At 39.2% G+C, this 25,155-nt stretch overlaps 1 protein-coding gene across 1 annotated transcript in view; it reads right to left on the minus strand.

Annotated features, from left to right (window-relative positions):
* Positions 1–5,591: 5,591 nt before the first annotated feature.
* The window catches only part of LOC134531698 (uncharacterized), a 286,722-nt gene continuing 267,158 nt past the window's right edge, over positions 5,592–25,155 (minus strand). Inside the window, exons 18-23 of the mRNA XM_063367509.1 lie at positions 24,366–24,588; positions 22,331–22,460; positions 17,560–17,683; positions 14,082–14,220; positions 8,373–8,631; positions 5,592–6,065 (exon numbers count right to left, since the gene is read on the minus strand). Of these exons, the coding sequence (XP_063223579.1) occupies positions 5,859–6,065; positions 8,373–8,631; positions 14,082–14,220; positions 17,560–17,683; positions 22,331–22,460; positions 24,366–24,588 (1,082 nt within the window). The 3' untranslated portion in view covers positions 5,592–5,858. The remainder of the gene's footprint in view (positions 6,066–8,372; positions 8,632–14,081; positions 14,221–17,559; positions 17,684–22,330; positions 22,461–24,365; positions 24,589–25,155) is intronic.

Genomic DNA, 25,155 nt, shown 5'->3' on the forward strand with positions numbered 1-25,155 from the left:
ATCCTTATGTATAAAATAACATGCGAAAAGTCATGTGTTGTTCAACTTTAAAATTTTAACTTTAAAATTTAATAAAATAGAATAGTTTCTACATGTTTTCCAAGTTGCTTTCAGATCACCTTTACTCTTATGCCCATCATTGAGAGATTAGATTTAGATTTCTTTATAAGTATCCCAATGTATTGTGAAACTGTATAAAATAGTTATTTGTATTATGCAAATAGAAGTACATAAACTAAAAAAAAAATGCCTTTGGTTTTTAATTAACAGCAAATATATTTTTAAGTGTGCTTGATGTGTTTGTAATGTACCGTATATCCGTACTTTGCTGGTCTATAAGTGAACACTATATTCTCTAATTAAAGACTGTGAGGAGTGCTAGGTGGGTATGGCAACGAGTGCAAGGTTGGCAGGGGTGTGATATGTAAGATGGCTGGGAATAAAGGCTGATGTTGATGTAAAGGAATTGTTTTATTATTTCTTACCAGCGTACATGGCGCAGTCGGTAAAAACTTAGGTCAAAATGGATTCTCTAATTAAACCTATCAAGAAACTGCAGCGAGATGGCGATGTAGCCAGTAATTGGTTGCAATGGCGAAAAAAGTTCAAGTACTACCACGAGGCGGTCGGCGGTAATAGTTTCCCGGTGTCGCGACAAATAGCCATTTTGGTGAACTTGATGGGCCACGACGCTGAAGATATCTATGAAGGTTTTGTTTTTGGCGAAAACGAAGAACGGACATTGGCAGCTGTGCTAAATAAGTTTGATTCGTATTTTCTCCCGCGACGTAACCTTACTTACGAGAGGCATGTGTTTTTCACATGCTCTCAAAAAGAGGGTCAAACTTTTGATATGTATCTGACCGAATTGAGGAAGAAGTCAGAAACTTGCGAATTTGGTACTATGAAAGAGGATCTCATCAAAGATCGCATCGTGTGTGGTATCAGAGACAATGCCGTACGACAGCGACTGTTGAGGGAACATAACCTCACGCTGGCGCAAGCCACGGATACCTGCCGAACTGCTGAAGTGACCGAAAAACGACTAGAGAAATTTCAAGAAGAAGCGGTTTCAGTTCAAGAAGTGTCATGCCACAAGTTGCGTCGGTACAGCAATAATCATCACGTTCCTCGGCAGAGCACCAGTGACTCAAATAGTCATGAAACAAAGGAGAACGAGTCTTGGCGCTTTGATTGTGACAGGTGTGGCAGGAAGCATGAACGTCGTAAGTGTCCTGCATATGGAGCGGTGTGTCGAAAGTGTAGTGGAAAAAATCAGTTTGCGAAAAGGTGCCGCTCTCAGAAGAAAGTCAGGGAAGTGACAAAGGAATTTTCCTGTGCGACGTCTAGTTCCTCCGAGGATGAAATGGTGGTGGCGGAGGTAAAATTGAAGGAACTTCATGACACTCCAGCATCAAATTCAACAAGTTGTCGGCAGGAGAATTTGTGTGTTCATACTATCTCTCACACAAGCACTATATCTGAGTGGACTGCAAAAATTGAGGTAACAAATTCTCATTTCATCAAATTTAAGTTAGATACTGGAGCTCAAGCCAACCTCATAACTAGGAAGATGTTTCAGAAACTTAATATTAGCCATAAGAACCTGTTAAGTTCTAGTGTTAAGCTAGTTAATTACTTGGGAGAGAAAATACCCTTCTTGGGTAAGTGTTACCTGAAATGTTCATACAATGGGAGAACTAGAGTTCTCGAATTCTACGTTGTTGAAAATAACAGTTCACCCATTCTGGGACTTTCAGCATGTGTGTTGCTGGACTTGATGTTGATACGCAAGGTTGATTGTGTGCAATCCAGTACCACAAGTCATAAGCTTGCAGATTTAGTCACCCAGTATCCTAAGTGCTTCACTGGAATTGGGGAGTTGCCTGGTAGCTATAAGATGGTTCTTAAGGAGGGTGCAAAGCCAAAGATTCATGCTCCTCGTAAAGTTGCAGCTGCCCTCAGGGAACCCTTGAAGGAGGAGTTGAATAGGTTGGTGAAGAACAGAATAATCGCTAAAGTGGTCGAGCCCACAGAATGGGTAAACTCTCTTGTAATGGTACACAAACGAGATGGTAGCATAAGAATTTGCCTAGATCCACAAGATCTTAATAATGCATTAATGAGGGAGCACTTTCCACTACCCACGTTTGAGCAAATTACATCTCAAATGGCAGGTGCTAGTTATTTCACTGTCCTAGATGCGGCACAAGGATTTTGGCAAATTAAACTGCACGATAGCAGCACTGACTACTGCACTTTTAACACTCCATGGGGGCGTTATAAGTTTTTGAGGCCACCCTATGGCATATGTGCAGCTCCTGAAGTTTTTCATCGTAAATTCAGTGAAGTATTTGAGGGCTTACCAGGAGTGCTTACCTATATTGATGACATTATCTGTTGGGGAAGATCCAAACAGGAGCATGATCTGAGGCTTAAAGCTGTGATGGAGAGAGCTGTTGTAAATAATGTTAGGTTTAATAAACGTAAATGTGTTGTTGGTGTTCAGGAGGTACGTTATTTAGGACACATTTTCACTGCACATGGTGTCAAACCTGATGGTACCAAAGTAGATGTCATTCAAAATATAGATGTTCCATCCTGCAAAAAAGATGTCGAGAGATTTTTGGGTGTTGTCACATATTTGTCAAGATTTTGTCCCAACCTTTCAGAGGCTACAGCTCCACTCAGGGTTCTTTTGAAGAGAGATGTTGACTGGCATTGGGAGCACGAGCAAAAGGTAGCTTTTGAGAGGTTGAAAGACCTGTTGTGTGAGAGCCCTGTGCTTAAATATTATGATGTGAGTAAACCAGCTACCCTTTCTGTCGATGCGTCCCAAGCGGGTTTAGGTGCAGTGCTACTACAAGAGGGTCATCCGATTGCCTATGCTTCTAAAGCACTTACGGAGACAGAGCGAAGGTATGCACAAATAGAGAAAGAAATGTTGGCCATTGTGTTTGGGGTTGAGCATTTTTACCAGTACATTTACAATAAACAAGTAACGGTGGAAACCGACCACAAGCCATTGGTAACTATCTTCAAAAAGAATTTGGTAGATTGCCCAGCTAGGTTGCAGAGACTGCGGCTGCGGCTGCAGCGATTTTCACTTACCGTTATTTATAAACCAGGCTCACAGATGTACATTCCTGACACACTCTCTAGTGCATGCCAGACTAGCGCTAAACCTCGTGGGTTTACGGACCTGGAAAAGGAAATGGAGTTGCAGGTATGTTCTTTGGTAGTTAATTCCAGAATATCGGATGCCAAATTGCTAGCATTGCAGCAATCAACTGATCGGGACGACGTCCTGCGAAGTTTGCGTACAGTGGTTAGTGAAGGGTGGCCTGAAAGGCTTGAGGATGTATCTCCCGAACTGAAACCGTACTGGACATACAGAGAAGACATTAGCTGTGCCTATGGTTTAGTTCTCAAGGGTAATGCTATAGTGGTACCTAAATCGTTAAGGTTAGAAATTCTTGGTTCCATTCATGGAGCTCATCAGGGCTCGGAAAAGTGTACTCAAAGAGCACGTGGTACGGTATTTTGGCCAGGGATGGCTTCAGATATCAAGCAATTTGTTGATACTTGCGAGACTTGCAGGGAGTTCCAGAACTCGAAACGTCGATATCCACTTCTTCCGCACCCAGTTCCAGACAGACCTTGGCAGAAGGTAGGCATTGATATATTTTTTCTTCATGATCGGCCATACTTACTTCTCGTAGATTACTACACTAAATGGGTGGAGCTTCAACGGCTCAAAAACCAAACAAGCAAATGTGTTATTCAATGCTTAAAAGCCATTTTTGCTAGGTTAGGCATCCCAGTAGTAGTAATGTCTGATGGGGGTAGTAATTTCACTTCATCGCAGTTTGACCAATTTGCTCGCGAGTGGAATTTTAGTCACCACACATCTAGCCCCCATTACCCCCAGTCGAACGGCATGGCCGAACGGCATATTCAGACAGTCAAAAAATTGCTCAAGAAAGCGATCAAAGATCAGAAAGACATGGACATGGTCCTCCTTGAGTTACGCAACACTCCGGTCATAAGAGAGTACTCACCTGCTCAATTGCTCATGGGTCGTAGACTTAGAGGATGTATTCCCGTTGTCCCTAAGTTACTTGATCCTTTGCTTCCAAACCATCAGGTTGTTCGTGACACTCTTCTTGTACGGCAGAAGGAACAAAAGGCATTCTATGATAGGAGAGCATGTCACGCGGAAGCGGAAACATTGTCTGGAGCAGTGAGGGTACAGACTTCTAACGGTTGGGTGAAAGGTGCTGTGATAGTAGGGCCAGCTACTCGCCCACGTTCGTATGTGGTGAAAATGCCCAATGGTAACATTTTAGAACGTTCTTCTAGGGTACTTCGCCAAGATGATTGTATAGCGGATGTGCCGGTTAAATACAAGGACATGTCAATGATAGGTGGTGGGAATATCAGCACCAGTAATAGGGGGGCTAGTCCAGAACTTGGAGAGGATGCTACACCCAACATAGGTGGCCACAATCATACAAAATTCGAGGGCTTTCGAGGATTCACAGAAGATGACTGTAAGAGTAGTGCCCAGGACACACTACACACAAACCCCACATCAGTAGACATGCAAGATTCTGTGAACCCAGCAGCAAATGTATCTGATGCAGATTGTGTTAGTGCTGAATGTAGATCGAAGTTTGGGAGGTTACTGAAACCATCCAAAAGATATAATTGTGCAGAGTATGTTTCCAATAAGTAAGATAAACTAGAAGGGCCTAAGTTTATTTTGGCTCCCAATAATATTGTCATTGTTTGTAATGTATTTTAAATTTTATATGTTTTAAATTTTGTATGTTGCTTTAGTTAGTGTCAATTTGTATGTTCCTTACTGCAACAGGAACAGCGTAGAATGTGTATGTTATGCTATTGAAAAAGGGAGGTGTGAGGAGTGCTAGGTGGGTATGGCAACAAGTGCAAGGTTGGCAGGGGTGTGATATGTAAGATGGCGGGGAATAAAGGCTGATGTTGATGTAAAGGAATTGTTTTATTATTTCTTACCAGCGTACAAAGACTGTGTTAAATCAATTTGAATTTTTATTGCTGTTTAATTTTGGCTAAACAATCAGTATTATGTGAGCAGTTCTTCCAATTTTGCATTGCAAATCTTTAAATCACTTATTTGAAATACAGAGTAATTTAGTAAAGTCATGTCAAAATAATGCAGAAGTGTAGCTTAGATAGTGGGGGCTCGCAGACGATGTAGTCATGTGACTACTGTATATAATGGAAGGACACAACAAGATACCATGTATAACCCAAACATGACATCATTACTGTCTGATCACATGGACAAAAACTGAATTTATTGAGAACCAACGTATTGCAATCTGGTTTTCATTGTTGTCATTTCCTCTTTACTATAATTTTTAACCACCTTCACATGTAATTAGACTTTACAGCTCATTTAAGCAACTGAAATAGAAAAAAAAAAAACTAAATTGTTTGTCCTTATAACGTGTTCAAAATTTCCAATTTCAATTTCAGTAAAAAAAACCTATATGGTACTTGAACAAGTTGATGTAGTGTAAAAAAAAAAAAGAAATACGTATATATCTTATTACATTGAAGGAAATAAAATATATGTATATTTCAGTTACAGCAAGAAATACAGAAATTCACGTATGACATTAATTATTTCTTTAGTACAAAAATATAATATACTATGTACAGTCAGTAATTGTGTCAAGATACATGCAGGTTAGAGTGAATCAAAGACAGAGTGATTTTTAATCATCCGGATCCGGGTAACAGATTTGATGGTTTGGGTTGCAGACTTTAGCCAGATCGTCATTCACGTTTAAAATGGCCGTCTGTTTCGATCAGTCAAACATGGAAAGACACACACTTTTGTCATCGCTGTTGTCTTCCTGGTTGCTTCTCTCCAGGAGGAAGTCGAGGTCGTGCGATATCCTGTCCAGCATGCAGTCAATGTGGCTCGTCTCTGGCGGGGGCTGATCGCCGGTCACAGGGCCGGGCGGCGCCTCGCCTGCACCTCCCTGGGTGGCGGGTGAGCAGGGGGGTTCGTCCTGCACAGGGGCCTCACACTAGACACGGACTACCAACCTCTTGTCTCGAGACAGTCCCTGTGCTATTGCCAACCTCCAGATAAAGCCCCGACCAGTAGGATTGTATTAGAGCTATACCCGGTAATTGTTATTCTGTAACCTAACAATCATTCTTTTGCACCTTCAACTATTTAATGGGTATACAGCTACTAGCTGCAATACCCAGCATTGTGCTGGTAAGAAAATATTATGATCTGGGATGTATAGTGTGCGATTGATAGTTTGTTGATGACAGGTAGATGCAGTATGGGAGGGGGAGGGTTTTGGGGGATATTTTGCCTCCGGAAGTCATGGAAAAATTTGCAAAATATCAATAAAGACCGTAGTGAGAAGCCGTCGCCTATGGCTTTTACTATATGTCAGTGTGTAAGTGTCAATAATAACGTAAATTTTTGAAGTGAGACTTGGGTGCAAAAGGAGTAAAATTTCAAGGCTGAATTTTAATGCAATAATTTTTGTGATGCAAACAGGACGGAGAATCGGTATCGGGCGGTGCAGAGAACTTGTCACTTTTATTGTGGACACATTTAAAACTATTTGAAAATGTGGTCACACTATTACAAATGATTTGGTTTTTGTGTCAGTGTTTACAGTATTATACTTAGGTATGTAGTTAAAAATCTTCCCAAAACGAAAAAAAACACTCATAAAAAAAAACTGGCTTATGTAAAAACAATGCCACCCTGTATTTCCCAAAAATTAAATTTTTTATTATTGTAGGTATAAAATGTATTTTGAAAAAAACATTTAAAACAAATATAATTGATATTGGCACTAGTATTCAGTGTCTAGGCACTACTTCTATTCAATATAAATACTTATATTCCTCAATATATTATGTTATGTTTTTGTTCGTGCTGTTTGTTGACCGAGGTTAAGTACACAGAGGCTCACCACTTCCTAAGGGGGAAGCCTACGATTCACGCCGAGTATTCGACATGCCCGAACATTATACTGAATACTTGCCTTCGGGTGTCTTCTGAATTCTTTTGTTTAGGTGAAAAAATGTCTGTTTTAAATGCCGAACATAAACAAATAAAGGTAGGAAGTTTCATAACAATAATACAAATTAAGCCATTAAAACCAAGACTAATATTTGAGTAAATATACGAACATTCTTATATTTTACATTCGTCTTGCAATGATGAAAATGCGATGTAATTATGTTAAGATTTATTTGTTGTTTGGATATTGTTGCGCAAGTAATAAGTAAAAAATAAATAAAATTACGTGAGTTCCTACTGCTCATCCTTTGTCCCAGTTTGTTAGGTCAGGTCAGTTACATTATACATAGGTACTTTAAAACTAAACAACCATTAAACATAATCATATTATTTTTAATGTCCGCTTCGTTTGAAAGTATTTATAAAGTAACTGACCTAACCTAATCGACCATTTTAATTAATTAGGCATTCACGAACACACGACAAAATAAAAAATGCGTTTTTTCACCTAAACAAAAGAATTCCGAAGTCACCCGAAGGCAGGTATTCGGTAATGTTCGGGCATGTCGAATACTCGGCGTGAATCGTAGGCTTCCCCTTCCTAAGGAGACCTAGAGGTGGGTTGTTACAGCAATTTTCGGTATCAGTTCCAACCAGTTATTGATACGGTAATGTACTGGTTACAAGTAGCTGATACTTATGTATCAGCTACAGCAGTAGCGGTACCAGGAAGCAACAATGTATCAGCATTCTCGTTACAGGTTACACATCCGCCGTGCCGTCATCACCAGCGTAATAAGGTATCACTATTCTCTTTCCTTGTTCTTGGTAAAAAGGTATCAGTTTTCTCATTCTACATTCTTCGTAGTCGAAAAAAGGTATCGGTGTTCTCTTTCCACGCCTTTCGTTATCTGAGTCTTCAGTCTTCGCAAGAAGCACGCACTGCGCACTGAGCGTACTTTGATGTGGGACAATAAACAAAACGACTCGTAACAATTTCGCTCTGCGCCTCTCCTTCAACGCCTTCCCCTGCGCTTCCACCCCTACATTCTTTCCCTTCTTTATCCCTTATTCGTCGTGCCGCTCCCTCCCCTTTCACAAGCTCCGCCCAAGTGACCGTCATCTGCGATCGGGTTCTGCGCACATTGGCCGTGGTGTTGTTCCAGGCGAATTCTAAACTGATACTGAAGTACTTGATACTTGAATAGTGTACTCGTTTGCAGTACTTGATACAGGCATGGATCAGTTACAAAGTAGCAGATTGATACTCTGCAACCCACCTCTAAGGAGACCACCCCAGCAAGGAACTCTCGCCCTCACTCACTGTGTGGTCCGGCAGTAGCACGGCCAGCACCGCCGAGGGCAGGCCTCGCCCGTCGTCCGGCTCCTCGCCGCGCGGCGCGGCGGGCTTGCGCTCCACGTCCACGCTGCACAGCAGCACGGCTGGGGGCGGGATGGAGGCGAGCCCCAGCTCCACGCTCACCTTGGCCGCGAGCACTGGCTGGGGCCTCCGCGGGCTGCCGGGCAGCGCGGGCAGCTCCTCGCGGCACGGCGCCACGTCCGGCAGCGGGGCGCGTCCCGCCCTGCGAGCACGTCACGCCCTCGTCACAAGTACAGGATGCCCCCGCGTTTCAATGACATATCATAACTAGAGTCCCGGAAATTTCCCGGATTCCTCTGGCCTCAGGATAGAATTCAAAGTTATAGGTGTGCTCGACCCATGTTTACTTTCCCATCGGTTGATTTCTTAGCGAGAACATTTTTATCCTCGTTATTTGGCACTACCTGATTCGCTTACTTCTCTCCTAGCTGGACATCGTTGGCTCACGGTCGTAGAGAGGGGCGCGTGTCCAGATAACTGCGGTCCAATCATGAACACAGTGCGACAGTGTGGAGGTTTGCATTCTAGCTTGCGACTAAATGAATCCGCGAAAATTTCCGTGGCTGTAATGATAACATTTTAATTTAAACTATTTACATCAAATTAAAGGTAAACTAAACTTTTTTTTTACAAATGTTCAATGTGTGCACATATTGAATAATGGAAGCAATAGCTTCTTCAATTATATCTCTCAACTCTGGCAAACCATTAGGTAGCGGTGGAACATAGACACAAATTTTTATAACGCCCCTTAAAGGAAAAAAAAAATCACAAGGCATTGTGTCAGTCCCGCGCTTTTCCCTTCCCTTTGCAAGTGCATCCGGTCTTTTTGAATTGTTTATGCCATCAGTGGATGTTTTTGACACATGAGGGACCACAATTAAACTTTAAACTTTATGCACGTTGAACTAAAATTGCAGATTCACTCTTAGCAAATTGCAGAACACAAAATGCTTAGTGCTCAGAAGTGGCGAGTTTGTATAGGTGGTGCTGCAAGCGAGAAAAAAAACAAAGGACTCGTGCATATGTTTATTTAAAACTATTTGAATTACTCTTAATGACCTTGAACCAAAACTCTACAATGCTTACAGTTGATACTAGTAAAATATACTGTGCCGCCAATAGTGATTTTCGGCCCAATTTTTAAATTTGAATTCTAAATTATCATCTTAACAGTGATTTTATAGATTGAATTTAAACTTGTTCAGCTCACTGTAATTTTTGTTCGGCTGGTTCCTCCAGTCGTTCCCAGCGCAGTATTTGAAACTTTACCGATCCTTTGCGAGGCTAGCATCCTGACTCATCTTTTCCCCGCCTCAGTGCACGATCAGCGATTGAAATTCACACCTGCTTTCGTGACCAGGACGGCTTGTGCCTACAGATTCTCAGGGCAGCTCGTTTCTCAGAGCGCCCTTGATTTGAGCACTTACAGTCATACCACATTCTAATGTTCCAGGGCTCTCGAGCATGTATAGGCACTCTGGGTAAGACATTTATCACGAGCCAGCACCCTGCTTCCTCCCTTTTTCCCCACTAATCACTGCCAAGAGCATTGACAGGTAACGACGGCCTGTATCAAGGACTGAACACTGGTGTTCGAAAGTACTGCCTCTGACCTCTAGTGATGTAGTTGTCTACTACTTCCCTGGGTGATTGAGCTTTAGCTCAACACACTTGTCCTCTAGCGACCCTCGCAACAAACATTCTCCTGTCTTTCTTTTCCGAGCCACCAGAGCACTCCACCAGTCTCCTCCATAAGCCCAATGCTTTTGAAGTAGTCTCGTTCGAGATGTGCGAGTCGACTTCGTCGCTGTTTTGGCCACCCCCCAGTAGATAGCGCCGCGATCGGGCGCCAACCGCAGCGTCGAGCTCTCGAAGCCTGTATTTCTCGATCCCTCCCTCGGACATCTTCTGTACTTTTTGGCCCTGAAGCTGAAGTATCCCCTCTTCCTTTCAAAACGAAGCGCCCAATTTAACTAAGCGACAAAGGTGCCATACCAGGGACTTCTTGGCGCGACTTCCGACTGACTGCATCGTTCTCGGCCAGCCTTCAGCTAGATTTGACCTTACTACTTCAACTAAGATGTAGTCGCCTCATCAAGTGATGTTTTCCCAAACCTCGATTTTAGTTACCTTTTTGTAAACAGTCAGTCAGTGTTATAGTTAATAGTGTGTTAATTTTTTTAAAACTATGAGTGCTTCTACGTCCACCGCTTTAATTTCGCACCGAGTTTCACGGGCATCTCGGCGAGACACCTCCTAATTCTAGGATCAACACCCTGTTTTGGTGAATTGTCGATACCCATTCTCTTCCCCGATAATTCCCTTTTTGCGGGCATTTGTGCCTACTTACGACTGTTTGCGGACTAGGTCTAATTCTTTGGATTTGGCTTGTTAGTAGATAGGGTCCAAGAACCGGAGCCGAAATTTCGGCCTAATGATCTTCCTGGCATCATAAGAAATAACCACTCCAAATCCACCGGCTACGGACTTTCAACTTCCAAATTCTCCACGACGACTCAGGACCCTTTTTGTTCTGTAACACCAACAGCGGGCCAATTTCCGCAATAATTAGAATGTGAGCAAGTCAACCGAAAATGCGAAATTTAAATAACGCCACATTTTTATAATTACTTATGTACAAACAAGATCGCCAGTTTGCAAATTCTATATGTTAACATATTGTATTATGTTATATTTTTAATTATGTCTTAATGCATTTATTTATTTTTCCATTTAATTATTTTTGGGCTGGCCCTATTATAAATTAAACTCTGTTCTAAACTTAACTGATGTTAATTACTTTTTGTAACAATTCATAAATATGAAGTAAAATAAATCAAAGCACACCTATAGACGAAACTGAATTATTTATTTATTAATTAAAGTTACCGAGCTACAGTCTCCACAGTGTTTACAAGGAGGCATTAACTTATTCTTTGTTTGGCCTTTAGTGTCGCCTCTGAGGTACTAAGTTTTGTTAGCCTGTTTTCTTTTTTAATCCCAGCCATTTCCAAGGTAATTTATTATATTTAATTATTATTTTCTTTACTAAATAAGGCTATCACACTATAACTGGGACATACTTTTATGGACATAGGTACTACATATATATTTTCAATAGAATTTATTTCAAATATTTCACGTTGTGCAATAGGCGCAGATCACTTTTGAAGTATGGCCACGGTTTATTTACAGTCGTTAGATTTTTTTTTGTCAGGTTTGGAAAGTTGTACATTAAATAATATAGAGTGGCCTTTGGATTCTCTTGACGGCTCTGACACATCGACCACTGGAACCTCGCTGATGTTCAGCGCAAACACCGGGGCTGTGTAGCTGTACAATGCTCATTTAAGAAACATAGGGAGGGGTTTCTGTCATTCCAGCTACCAGCAGCATATATTTCATCCAGTGGTACCACCATTATTAATGTGATAAATTATCTAGTGTTATCAGTTCTTTTGATGGGGATAGAAACTTGTACAATGTGTTAAGCTCAGAATATATCTTTAAGGTATAATGTAAGACTTGTTTTCACAAATGTATAAACTCATTTAGTTGTATTCACTGAAATTGTTTTGAATAGGTGCAGTGGTTGATGGCCTGGGAGCAATAGACTTCTGTTCGCAGGTAGAAAATTAAAATTTAATATTGGGGCTGAGTCGAGGTAATGTATCAAAGCCATTTATTTACTTCTCTCCAAAGATCTTGCATCTGAAGAATTAAAATTCGTAGTAACGAAATACATATTAATTTTGTGTAGTATTCAGTTGTAATTATTCCATTTAAATACTGCATGCTAGAGGATCACGTCAAGTAAATTAATGTCTATTTTGTGAAAAGCAAACAAATCAAAGTGATTTTATCTTGTGTAAAATTACATTTTACACTATATAGTGCATTAATGCTAGTATAAATTTTTTAATAAGTAGGTATGTAAAACACATAAAATTGCACTTTAGTGTGTAGAATGATATTTTAGAATAAGCAATTCAATAAAAAAAACTTGTCTTGAGGTTTTTTTTTCCCCAGAAGTAACCTTATTGAAAACCATATTTTTCAGTTTTTCGCTTTAGATATTTGTGTTTGGAATTTTATAAAATTATTATCCAGCGCATTGCACACTATGTATGTGTGTTTTTCATATTTTTCAAATGTGTAGTTAAATAATTCACCTATGCTTAAATCATAAGGTCACTTGGTGTGTTATATAAAAAATATATGGGTATGTTGTAATATGTTTACTTAACCACAAAATGATCTTAGTTTATATTCAATAGTGCTAACTCACAAATTGCTAACAAACATGTCGTCTAACACTTAGTAAGTTCACTGGAATGGATTGTGGAAGCTGACATGTCCGATCCTGGCGTGTATCCGGTAGGGCGGCAGGGGGGCCCGGGCCCCCTGAAATTAAGAAGCCCTCACTTTGAGGTTTTATGTCAAACTTTGGTATATTTTTTAAGTTATCTGCTTATGGTATGTATATAGGACAACATATGGGCAGTGTACAGCATACAAGCACCCTAATAAGAGATGACTTGTGTCTGGTAAAACCCACGCGCAAAACTCTCGGGCTGCGCGGACCCACCTTCCCCAGCGAATTTCCACGGGCCTCCTTTCGAATCCTACCGATTTGCGTCCCTGTGTCCGATGAATGTTACTAAATCCTATCAGAACAATAAACTGTCAGGCACTTGGTTGTGTTTACCGTATATATTTTGTAAAATAAATGAGGTTTGATAGTATCATAAGGCAGACTTATATTTGGTCTGTATTTCTCTTACTAAAACCTAAATATCGGAACAAGTGTCGCTTCCTTGAATAGGACAACATCCCAGTGTGATGTAAACAAAACTCTCTCTCGTGTGGAGAGAAGACATATTTTAGACAGGTTACTTAAATAATTGTGTTTTATTTCTTTTGGTTTGATTTCATAGTGGGGAAAAACTCATATTTTGCTCTTCTTTCTTCCCTCAACCCTCCCGGACCTTCAAGGTGGGGCAGTCACCCAGGCCCTTACACTCTCCCCAAGTTCCTGAGGGCCTATCTTTCTGGAGACACATCTGGAACATCTTGTCAAAAGAGTTTTATGATTCATAACTATGCGTAGAGCTAAGTATGTAGGTTAGCATGACTTGTATGACTGCTCATAAATAATAAGTACTGAGGGGAAATCAGAGTGCGAGATATTACTCCCCCTTAACATAGAAAGCCCTATCTTCGAAGAATGAAATTTTACTGGAAATAAGGGAGGAAAATATCGAAAACGACCTCAAACTGGAGTTAAGGGCAATAAAAATTTAATTACAACTCATCACTGTATTAAATTAAGGGCTTTATAGTGTAAAAAAAAGTTATATTTTTAAAAACTGATTCGGGTATGCTACAAAAACACCATTTAGAAATAAGTTAGAAATAGGGTCTTTTAACTTATCAGGGCAGATTACTCGTCAGCCTCCTGACCTTGGAGTAACTCCTGTCCAAACATTAAGTTTGACTGGGAAAATAGGAGTAAAACAAATCCCATTAACTGAAACTGTTTTCTTCATAAATATTATTTTTTCATTAAAAAAAAGTGGTTAGATATTTATCCTGTACCTGTGAGTGAAGTATTATAATGGTCAAGCAAATTAAGATAACTTCACTTACATTTTTCTCCTGGTTTCCATTTCGAAGTCTACAGACACAGCTATGCTCTTGGCTGCATCGTCGCTCTGGGAACACGCAGTGTGTGGCCAGGGAGGCTCTCTCTGAGGTCTGATGGCTTCCACTTGTTTCGTGATGGTTGCTTCAACAGAACACACAGCTTTCCGGTCTGCATGGCATTTGTGTACCAACAGATAACATACAGCGTGTCCATTAAAGAATGTCCCAGTTATTAATTTTAATAGTATCAACTATAAGCATTGTAGAGTGTTGGTTCAAGGTCGCAATTAAAGAGTAACTCAAACAGTTTCAGACAAGTGCATGCGCGAGTACTGCTTTGTTGTATTCTCTCTTGCAGCGTCACTTGCGCAACATGGCGACTGCTGGACGTAATTTCCCCAATTAATACAGGGTGAACCCGTAAACTTTATTTGGAAACAGCGTGGAGTTACTCCCCATTGGAATCTCTTTGTACGAGAGTTGTTGAACGTTGAATTCCCTGACTGTCCGATTGGTCGTAATGGTCGAGATAACAGAGCTCTTTTTTGCTGACCTTCTTGTTCACCTGACATAACGCCATGAAATCTTTTTCCTTTGGGGCTTTATAAAATATAGTGTCTACATTCCGCCGTTAACTAATGATTTTCCAGATTTCAGACACAGAATTGAAGAGGCTATTGCTTCCATTACTCCGGACTTAACCAAAGTGTGGGATGAATTTGACTTTAGGTTAGCTGTGTGCTAACTGAAAGTACGGTTATTGAACATTTGTAAGAAAAAAATAGGTCAGTGTACCTTCAATTTGATGTATGATTTGTTGTAAATAGTCTAAATTAAACTGTTATAATATACCATTGAAACTGGGACATTATTTTATGGACATTCTGTATTTTAAACACGGTCAATTATTCCAGTAAATTAATAATGTTGTCTACTTTTCACTTCAGTTATAGACATTCCTCCAATGATCCACGTAGACAAGAGTAAACTAGGTAATTACTTTATTTGCCTTGGGACAAAGTAATTTTCCCACAATACTTAAAAAAATCCTGACTCTGACTCAAAGAAAGGTTTGAGGCACTAATACTGTGTTAGTTAAAGTGTCCAGTTACGTGGTTCATATTTCAGTGTGACTTTGAGATATTTCTGCTGTTTCAGTTACAGAGTTTGAGACTATAAGTTAAAATCCACGAAGTTTAAGAAACATTAATACATTTAAATAGTAGTCGGTGTTGTTTACATACTGCCATAATTTTTATGATTTTTTTATGTTTTGACTAATGATCTGATCGTAATTTCAAACTTACATCAAGTTATAAATCCGATATTTTTAGAACTAAAATAATTTATCTTGGAAAAAATAGCAAATATTTTTTTTGGACTAGGCCTAAAGACATTTATTTTGATGTAAGGAATAACATATGAATAGTCATATTTGATCGGAGTTGTGTGAACTCTGCAGTTTGCTTAAGACATAAAAAAATTTCCTTTTTTTACAGTTTAGTACATCCACCACTTTGTATCCAATATCACTTTTGAAATGTATGTTATTAGTTACCGTACTTACATAAAATTTAAGGTCTGTACCAAAAATAATTTATGTAATATTTTCAAAAAATTGTTTTGAAGTGTCGGGTCTACAACTATTTTGAATCTTATTGAAAAAATCCACAAAAAATTGTTGAAGTAAAAACAAAAGTAAAGGAAATATTTGGCCAATGTTTTTTTATTAACATGCTTTTATTAGCTTCACTTGTAACTTACTAACTAACAATGTAAACAAATTTTGTAAGTAGATTCTAACATACTTCTAATTGTCATATCGATTTGAATCTTTGCAAGTACATGTAATCCAGATAAAAATACAATAATTTGGTACCATTGAACTGATCTGATGATGGAGCCAGGTGTTTACTAGTAAACCCCTCGAGTTTGGGCTTGTTTGGTTTGTTTTAACGAAGTCCATTATTGTCAAAAGTTTGTATTTAAAACTATAATTTATCAACGTTTTAGTGTGTGACTGAAAAAAGGCGATTTTTTTTAGTTTTAAAAAACTATATCTATATTTTTTAATTTCAGGGATTTGGTGATAAAGCACATAAAAACTAATTGAAGGGAAGGCATTTGCTTGATACCTCTGCAGTTACATTTGTTGGTACGCATACTTATAGTTTATATTCCATTGAATATGTGCTATAGAACAATGTAAGTGCAAGAAGTAAATAGTTCAGCTTCTGATGTTTTTATCTAACCTAACTTAAAACTGTGTCGTCGTCCCGGGCTACGCCCTTCTGAGCCGATGTGCCACCACCTCTCTCCTCGCCCGGTACAAGCCCCATCCTTCCACCTCCAACCCTCTGTGACCCTGGCGTTTCAAACCGCCCGCCAAAGTGCATGTGTGTGTGCGTGTGTCGGCCTGCGCCCAACCGGTAAGACGTCAGTGCTTCGCTCCCTTATCGATGCCAGCCTAAATTACCCGTAACTTGCTTATTTATTCCCTAAAGTGTTTTATGTTCTAGTAGACGGAGTAATTGCTTCAAGACGGGCTTTTCTTTAAAGAGTAACATAAGTAATATTCCGTGGCCCGAACGATGCCGAGCGAGGACGAACATTCCCGAGGCAGACTAAGTATATGTAAATATTAAATCAGTTTAAATCAATTATTTATGTGATGTTATTGTTTACAGCCAGTAAGCTAATTTAATTAAAGGTTTATGTGTGTTCATTCCTTTTCCCGGCGGCCCCGATTTATTTAAATATACGTAACGGTCGTTGGCCGGAAGTGAATTGTGGGCCCGCCTCGAGGGTGCTCTGGGAGGAACCAGTCTATCCCCGCGGCTGCCACGCACCCGTCGTCTGCAACTCGGTAGTGTCACTGATCCACGTCCATCTGCCTACTTCATTCATATCAATCACTTTCTTTAAACTCCAGGGCTTACCTCGGGCAGTAGGCAGTTTTACTTAGGTTGTATTTAATTGGCTAGACGGGTTCTGGTCATGTTATGCTAACTCTAGCGCAGTCCAGCATACGTGTCTGGACCACCCTTGTACCGATTCGTGCCACTGGCTCTTATTAACAGCGATAATGTGTAAAATGCAGAGACGAGCAACGTCAATAAAAGTATTGAATAAACCCCGCGGTTTCTTTTTGTGCGGGTGACCACATGGTCAGACAACACACAGACAGGCCTACGTAATTTTGTTTTCTCCACGTATAGCGTGACCCCCGCTGAGAGGGGACGTAATTCCGTGCATTTTTATTTATACTGGGGGAAACAGGCCTCGCTACACACGGGCTACGTCACGGCTTCGAAGAGAGAGTAGCCGGGTCCACATACCCGTAACACATGCGGTGGCGTCCTAGGCATAACACTAAGTCTCTACGATCATGTAATCAACCCCTCAGTGCGACAGCAACTTAAGGGTAGCTAGGTTTGGGATTTCACACAGGCTATTAGGTAAACAATAGCACTAAACTCACAGTTTAGAAAACACGAGTTAGATTTTGTGTCTTTAGAGGATTCTCCGACTTTTAACTTGAACAGCATCCAGAAACACAGCGGCGTTTCGCTCTTCCAGATGTAGCATACAAATATGATGGAACCCTAAAAAAAGAGAAGAATACATTAAATCAAGTAAAACATAAGTGTCTTCAAAACAAAAGGTAATGAACAAATGTTGTTGGGAACATGCATACTGTAAATATTAGTTTGCATTTTATTAAACTTGCACAATTTTCATAATATAATCTATTAACTTCCATAAAAAAGCCTACAAATTTTTTATAACTATGTGAATTGAGAGTTTACTTTGGTATGGAAAAAAAATTGGTTTAGTGACAGTTTACACTAGGGATTAAAATAACGGGACGTCCAATACTTCAAAAGCTGGTTAAAAAGAACTAATTCAAAAAACTTTTTATTTTCTGCTGGAGGAAGATGGCGCAGTGGTAGACACTGACCTTTGATTCCAGAGGATTAGAGTTTGAACTACCATCCAGCCAGTCTGATTAGTGTTTTGTATGGTTTCCTGAAATCACCTCAGAAAATGCTGGAATGGCTCCTTACAAAAGCCATGGGCGATTCTCTTCCCAAAACATTGTTCCGTGTGACGTGTCGCTGTTTCTAATAGCCTCACTGTTGAGGCAAGGGCTGGTCCAGGGGGGGAGGGGGGCAAATTAAATTTTCTAGTACAAATTTAGTAGGTACATTAAGAATTGAAATATTTTGTACATTTTATTTGTGATAAAAAAATCCTGTTATCTATAGAACTGCAGTAAAATAATTATTAAGTTTGGTGAACTATGATAAGGAATTCTGACAAAATTTAAAAATTATTCAGGTTTCAAAAAATCGGGCCGGGGGTGGGGGGGGGGGGGGGGGGGGGTGTATGCCGCTATGGTTCCCCCTATGGGTCCACTACTATGTCGAGGGACCTTAAACCCAGATCAATAAGTGTTACTACCCAGTTGCTCGCAGTTATTATGTTTTTATTTTATTGAGATTATAAGCTTTTTTTGTTTTGCTGTTAGGCTAACCAGGAAGCAGCTTGGAAGTCTAAATTTAACCTAAGCAGGAGGCATCTCTCATCACATCTTTTTGTCACATGGGAGTTTTGTCTTAACAAAATTACCACTAAGTACGATTAGGATTATGAAACTTTCTTTATAATATGTAATTAATAGCTCACATATTTTAGAGACTTTGTCTTAAATTTATGTGGCTTCAATCCCTGATTGATATTTCCCCAAATATTTTATGTAGATAGACTTAAGTTTTGAAGCTATAAACGCGTAGTATGATTTTCTGTTGTCAATTATTTTATTGTTGATAAGTTTTGCAAACGTTTCCCTGCCCCAGGCGAAATCAGCTCATAATTGTTTTCACTCATAAGGTCTGATAAAAGTGATAAGAGTAATAATAATTAGTTGTTAAGGGGAATGGAAAGGTACAATATTTTGGGAATCCTGGAATCGAAGATCAAGGATAAAATCTGAACTACTCATCATATTTCTTTGCGGTTTGTTTTGCCAACTAGATAATTTAATTACGGAGGGTTGTGTGTACAGCAGTGGCCACAATAATGCATAGTTTTTTAGAAAAAAAATTAAATAACTTTATGCAGAAATAAGGGGTATTATCCGCAAAATTAAAAATTATACCAAAATGTAATTTTTATATTGTGTAATATAATATTATCTAGAACTCTATTATAATAAAAGTGAAAAACACTTGATCGCTGAGTTTTAAAGGAATTTTAACCAATTAAAACCTGCCATGCAACATTTAGGTAAGGAAGGACACGCTTGTTGAGCAATTACGTAAAATTCTGTATTATAGAGCTCTAGATAATATTTTATTACACCATTCAAAAATTATATTTTGGTATAATTTATCATTTTGTGGCTAATACCCCTTATTTCTGCATAAAGTTATTTAATTTTTTTCTAAAAAACTATGCATTATTGTGGCCACTTCTGTACACACAACCCTCTGTAATTAAATTATCTAGTTGGCAAAACAAACCGCTAAGAAATATGATGAGTAGTTCAGATTTTATCCTTGATATTCGATTCCAGCATTCCCAAGATATTTTACCTTTCCATCCCCCTTAAGGGTGCCATATGCCCGGGCACACACACGGTGCGCAGAGCTTCAGGAGAAACAACGCGATTTCAAAACTACAAGATATCCGAGTGGGGTCTGTTTACGAAAAGCATTTAAGAATTCACTGAAGGCCAAAAAGTCCTTTTGATTTCGGAATTAAGTTTTTAAACTGAGGTTTTTAAAAGAGTGAAAATGGTTAAAAAGGCGTGTTTTCAGAGCAATTTTTAGGCGTAAAACAACCAGTACAGATTTTTAAAAGCACTTACGGGACTTGCATTACACCTTTATCTTCATTTCTCCACCATATAATGTTACGGAAACCGCTCAATTTCAACAGTTTTCCTGTGACGACGAGAAGACTGCGCGCCAAACCTGCTTAGACACAGGGAAAACTCTGGGCACATTCATGCGGGGTGCAAATTTGCGTTCATTAAGTGTAGAATAATTCAGGAGACAGAGGATGTGGTCTGGATGAAGAGTTGGTCAGAGTGGAAAAGGGCCTAACTCACGGCGTTGTTCGTACCAGCTCCCATCGCACCGCGTGTGTGGAGTGCGGGGAAACGTAACTCGGGGAAAATCATGCTATTGAAGGGAAGATTAGCGCAGATCAAAAGAGGAGAGGGTGGATGACGAACTGTCTCCCTCGAGCGGGAGAGACTCTGCTAAGGGTGAGATGGCGGAAGCGTGTATCGAACGGTGATAACGCGAGACCACGTCGATAGAAGAAAAACATACACGCTTTATACTGCTCAGCTTACGTTATTAATTCACCACATATATTTCTTAGTGAAAATTACCAACCTACGTAGTAAAACTCTCACTGGCTGACTGACAGACAACGCACATCTTAAACCGACGGGTCTAGAGGGATGAAACTTTGCATAGGAGTTCCTATGTAATGTAGGTGAGCACTAAGAGAGGATTTTGGGAAACCCACTCCCTTAGGAGGTTAAGCAGGGTATGAAAGTTTGTCATTTTTGAAGTTAGAAATATATAAATTGGTGTTCAGACTTCGGTTTATTAATAAAAGTCAGTTGTCTCAGCTTTTTTGGGTAATTCATGAAAAATGAGGATAAAATACTTTCCAATTGTGCACACGGCTATTACATCAAGATAACACTATAAAAAACTTCGTCAAACATCGCACTGGCAGTTATCGATGCAAGGTAGATGCTGCACTTCCCAACCCTCTCTCCCCCGCATTGTGCTCTATGTAGTTTTTAGTATTTATCTACTTTTTTTTCAATGCCTCGTCGTTGTTAGCCCACTGTGTCCATCTGTGCTGTAATATGTTTGTGACTAATTCCTTCCACGGAATTTTGTCTGTATGTGTTTTTAACTTTTGACTTCGACTGATTTTGGTTTGTTTTCTGGTTGTTTGTATATTCATCATTTTTGTGCGTTATGGTTTCTTATGAAAAAAATGTAACCAGCAATGGCGTCCGTAAAAAAAAAATTCTTGAAGTCTCAAGCTGCCGACAGATTCCTTCCTTCCTCTATTGAAAAATAAAGAATATGTTGTATCCACAGAAATTTTGCCTGTTTTTTCTCAAATTTATGTGCATTTTACTTTGAATAAACCAAACTTACGTTTTTACACTGATTAAAAAAGAAATTCAAGGTACCAACACAAATTTTGGTATTACCCACGATTTCGAAATACACAAGTTCGAATTCGACATACTGCAATGTATGTTCTTTGATTACTCACCTGACCAAATTACATCCAGATGCATTTCTGTCGTTTTAGTTTTCACAAGTTTAAAGACAGTATGCACATCCTGCATTAACATTGAGTATGTATCCACTGTGCTTGACAAAATATATTTCTCCCCAGCCGAATACACGCTAGGGCCCTTGAACGCTTGTACGATCCGTTCAGTGGCTGATTCAGGTATTCATTTCAGGGAGGGAAGGATTTGAAGAAAATAAAGAGGGAAATTAAAAATTTGAACAAGTCTATTAAAAAAACTTACATTACTATTGGCACTAACACACTGACATATGGACCTACAGTAGTAGCTGTAGGTGACGTGGCTTCTCACACAGTAACATACCTACTGTCTTCACGGATATTTTACAAATCTTTTCATAATTTCTTTCAAAGGAGGGGGGGGGGGGGGGGGGCGATATCCCTCTTATACCCTCCCCCCCTCTGCTGCCGCCCTGTATCCGTTCCACTACACTCCACACCTCAAGTCAGTCAGAAGACTCTTCGCCTCCAGGTGTGACTCCTACTAATCACAGCCCAGCTTCACTTGGAATAAAGTGTGGGTACATTAGAGTTTTGGGTCACAGGTTGAAACAGAAATCAGGATTCCCATTTTGATTGAACTGCAGATAAATATAATTCCTAATTACCTGCCAGTTTAACTAAGCACATACAAACCTATATTTTAGTTGGACATAGGCATGCATTTTTTTTGGTATTTTATTTCAGCGAAAAAAGGAAGGCACTTTCAACATCAAAGTGTTGGAAAGTAACCGATATAAAGTTTGTCAGCAATTAAAAACTAAATAAACGCTACATCTATTCAGATAATCAGTGGTATACCGTATCACAGACGTTTATTTGTTCTGGCTATTTATTTTACACTACCTATTGTCATGGCGTCTTCTATTAATTCGATGTTGGCCAGTACTCACCAACAAGGCACTTGATAGACTAAAAATGTAGTGGTAGCTCCTGGAATGCAGATTAACGTAGCACACGCTCGAAACATCTACAACTAGCATGAAGGAGAATATCGTGGCTCCTCGCCTCAGCAGACCGACCCTGAAACAAAATTTAATTATGTTTTAAGCCTCGGAAAAGTAAGGAGAGTGACTAAATATTTTTAAAAGTTGTTACAGTGTGACTGACACTAAGCTGTTACTAATTAGAACACTTTAACAGCAAACAGTTTAGGAGATTATAATTTCTGGGTAAATTGTTAACCATGACTTGTCATTCCACAAATTGGAATGCATAATGAAAATAATAATATAAATAAACACTGATGGATATAACAAAAGCAGTGATGATTTCCTTTAGCCGTTCTACCCAGCAGGAAGTTTGTATGTGCGAGGCACAAAATCTCTTGGGGTGCTGTAATTACGAGGCTCACAGATAATGAATGCAGCACGCCTATACTAAAGGAAATTTAAAGTTTCTCTTTTAGCCTAACCACTTATTTCTTGTTAGGGTTGATGTTTCAATAATTTTTTTATTGTTTTTTCAAATATTTTATAATTTATATAAAATATTAATCAAATTTAAAACATTATGGATAAATAAAACTTTCAAGAAATTATCTATTATTGATGACCAGTTGAATGATAATCATTAAATCGTTTAGCTACCATTTCTCAAATATATGTAAAATTGTGGTGTACAAAATCTAAAGAATGTTTCTAAAACAAGTTTTTAATTTTCAAAGAATCTCCTCTCTTAAATGGATATTCAACTACTCCAGGTTTTTGATGTGTAACATCTTTGCTCTCAGGATACAACATTTGGTGGGAGTAATTTCATGAAAAAGTAAATGTGCAACAACCACAGTGCTGCCATCTGTTGCGGATGGCGCCCAAAAATGTTCACAATGACAAAGGGAAAATTAGGAGTATTAACTGTTTATTGAATTTTAACGTATTTTTTCAAGACTTTTTGTCATTTATCGGAGCCATTTTATTATATAGTAAAAATTTCGGTCTGAAAATCGAATAATACGATAGTCTAAATATCTGTTCCGGCAGCGAATTCTAACGGCGAGTGCGGAAACTAAGCGTGATAGCGTCCACGCACCAAAGTCCACAAAACCAAAGGGAAATTATTAGTTTAGTAAAATTTAATAAGATATGACGATTTTAATAAAAATCCTTGTTGCAAATCAGGTCAAATGTTGGGGTTTAATATTTTTAAAGACGTTTACGTTTTTATAGAAACAGTTTCATTATATTGTTTAAATTTCGTCTTTTACTCAAATTATTTAATAGGCAACATAGCTGCTCCGGCAAATAATTCTATCAGTGGTTGCGGAAACTACGCGTGATTCGAGTACAGATATATAGTTGAAATCACAATTTGCTTATATTCATCACGCTCAGAATTATTTTAAACGGTTCTACGTCAAATTTCGTTTCCGCAACCCGAGTTTCCTATTATAAGTGTATTTGCAACATGAGAACACATGACTTTGCTCGTTACCGAGGTTAGAAGCTACACATCATTGACGATCGCCGAAAGACTCGCTCACATTTATTTTTATTTATATTGACAATTTTGAATGAAAGAGGGTAATATTGGAGTGCAACACTTAAACGTTGAAATAATTTGGGTGAATGTTACACAAACATGCCAATATAAAGAAAAAAAAGCCAATTGTTTTCCTAGGTCAGATTCTGGATCAACACCTTGCACACTAGCTTTAAATATGTTTAAGGAAGTACAGTAAATAAGATAAAAAAGAAAAGAAACACTAGCAAAAAATAAAATGCAAAGCTATTATTCCAAGTTATTACACTTAAGTAGCGATAGTTTGTATGTTTGTCAGGGGCTAATAACATTACTCTGTAAATAATTTTTTTATTTCAAAGTACTGCCTACTCCTAACCAGACCCTTTGAAATATTAAATGCATACTGTAGGTAACATCAAAATAAATACTTCACACAATTATTAAAGTTGTAGATAAAGTACTGACCTGCGTGTAACACCAGATGTATCAAGAAGCTTCTTATCACAGACAATTTGCAGGCGACGCATGACGCTGAAGTACAAGAAGACGAACATTGCGAACATGACAGTCATGGCAGTGACGAACATGTTGAACAGCACCGTGCCATATAGTAGCCACCAGGAATGCAGCTGCAGCCCTAGAGAGTTATATGCCAGGTGGCTGCAGAAAACTGCGATCACAGGCAGACCTTTAACAAAAGATAATTGCGAATATGACAGTCATGGCAGTGGCGAACACTCTGAACAGGACCGTGCCATAGAGTAGCTACCAAGAGTGCAGCCTGCAGCCCCAGAGAGTTGTGAGCGAGGTGACTGCAGAGTACTGCGAACACAGACAGCCTGTAACAGAAGATAATCGCGGACATGACAGTCAAGGCAGTGGCGAACAAGTTTAACAACACCGTGCTATGGAGTAGCCATCTGGAGAGCATCTGCAGTCCCAGAGAGTTGAGAGCCAAGTGGATGCAGAGTACTGAGAGCAAACGTAGACCTACAACATATAATAAATGAAAACAAGACAGTCATGGCAATGACGAACATGTTAAACAGCACTGTACCATAGATGGGTCACCAGGAGGGCAGCTGCAGCCTCAGAAAGATGTAAACTGCGATAACAGATAAACCTGAAACAGATAATAATTGTGTACATGTCATTCATAGTAGTGGCATAAACGTTGAACAGCACTGTGTCATAGAGTAGCTACCAGGAGTGCAAATGCTGACCTTAAGGTTGTGCGTTAGTTGGCGGCAGATAC

This window comes from Bacillus rossius, chromosome 5, assembly GCF_032445375.1.
Source record: "Bacillus rossius redtenbacheri isolate Brsri chromosome 5, Brsri_v3, whole genome shotgun sequence".
NCBI lineage: Eukaryota > Metazoa > Arthropoda > Insecta > Phasmatodea > Bacillidae > Bacillus > Bacillus rossius.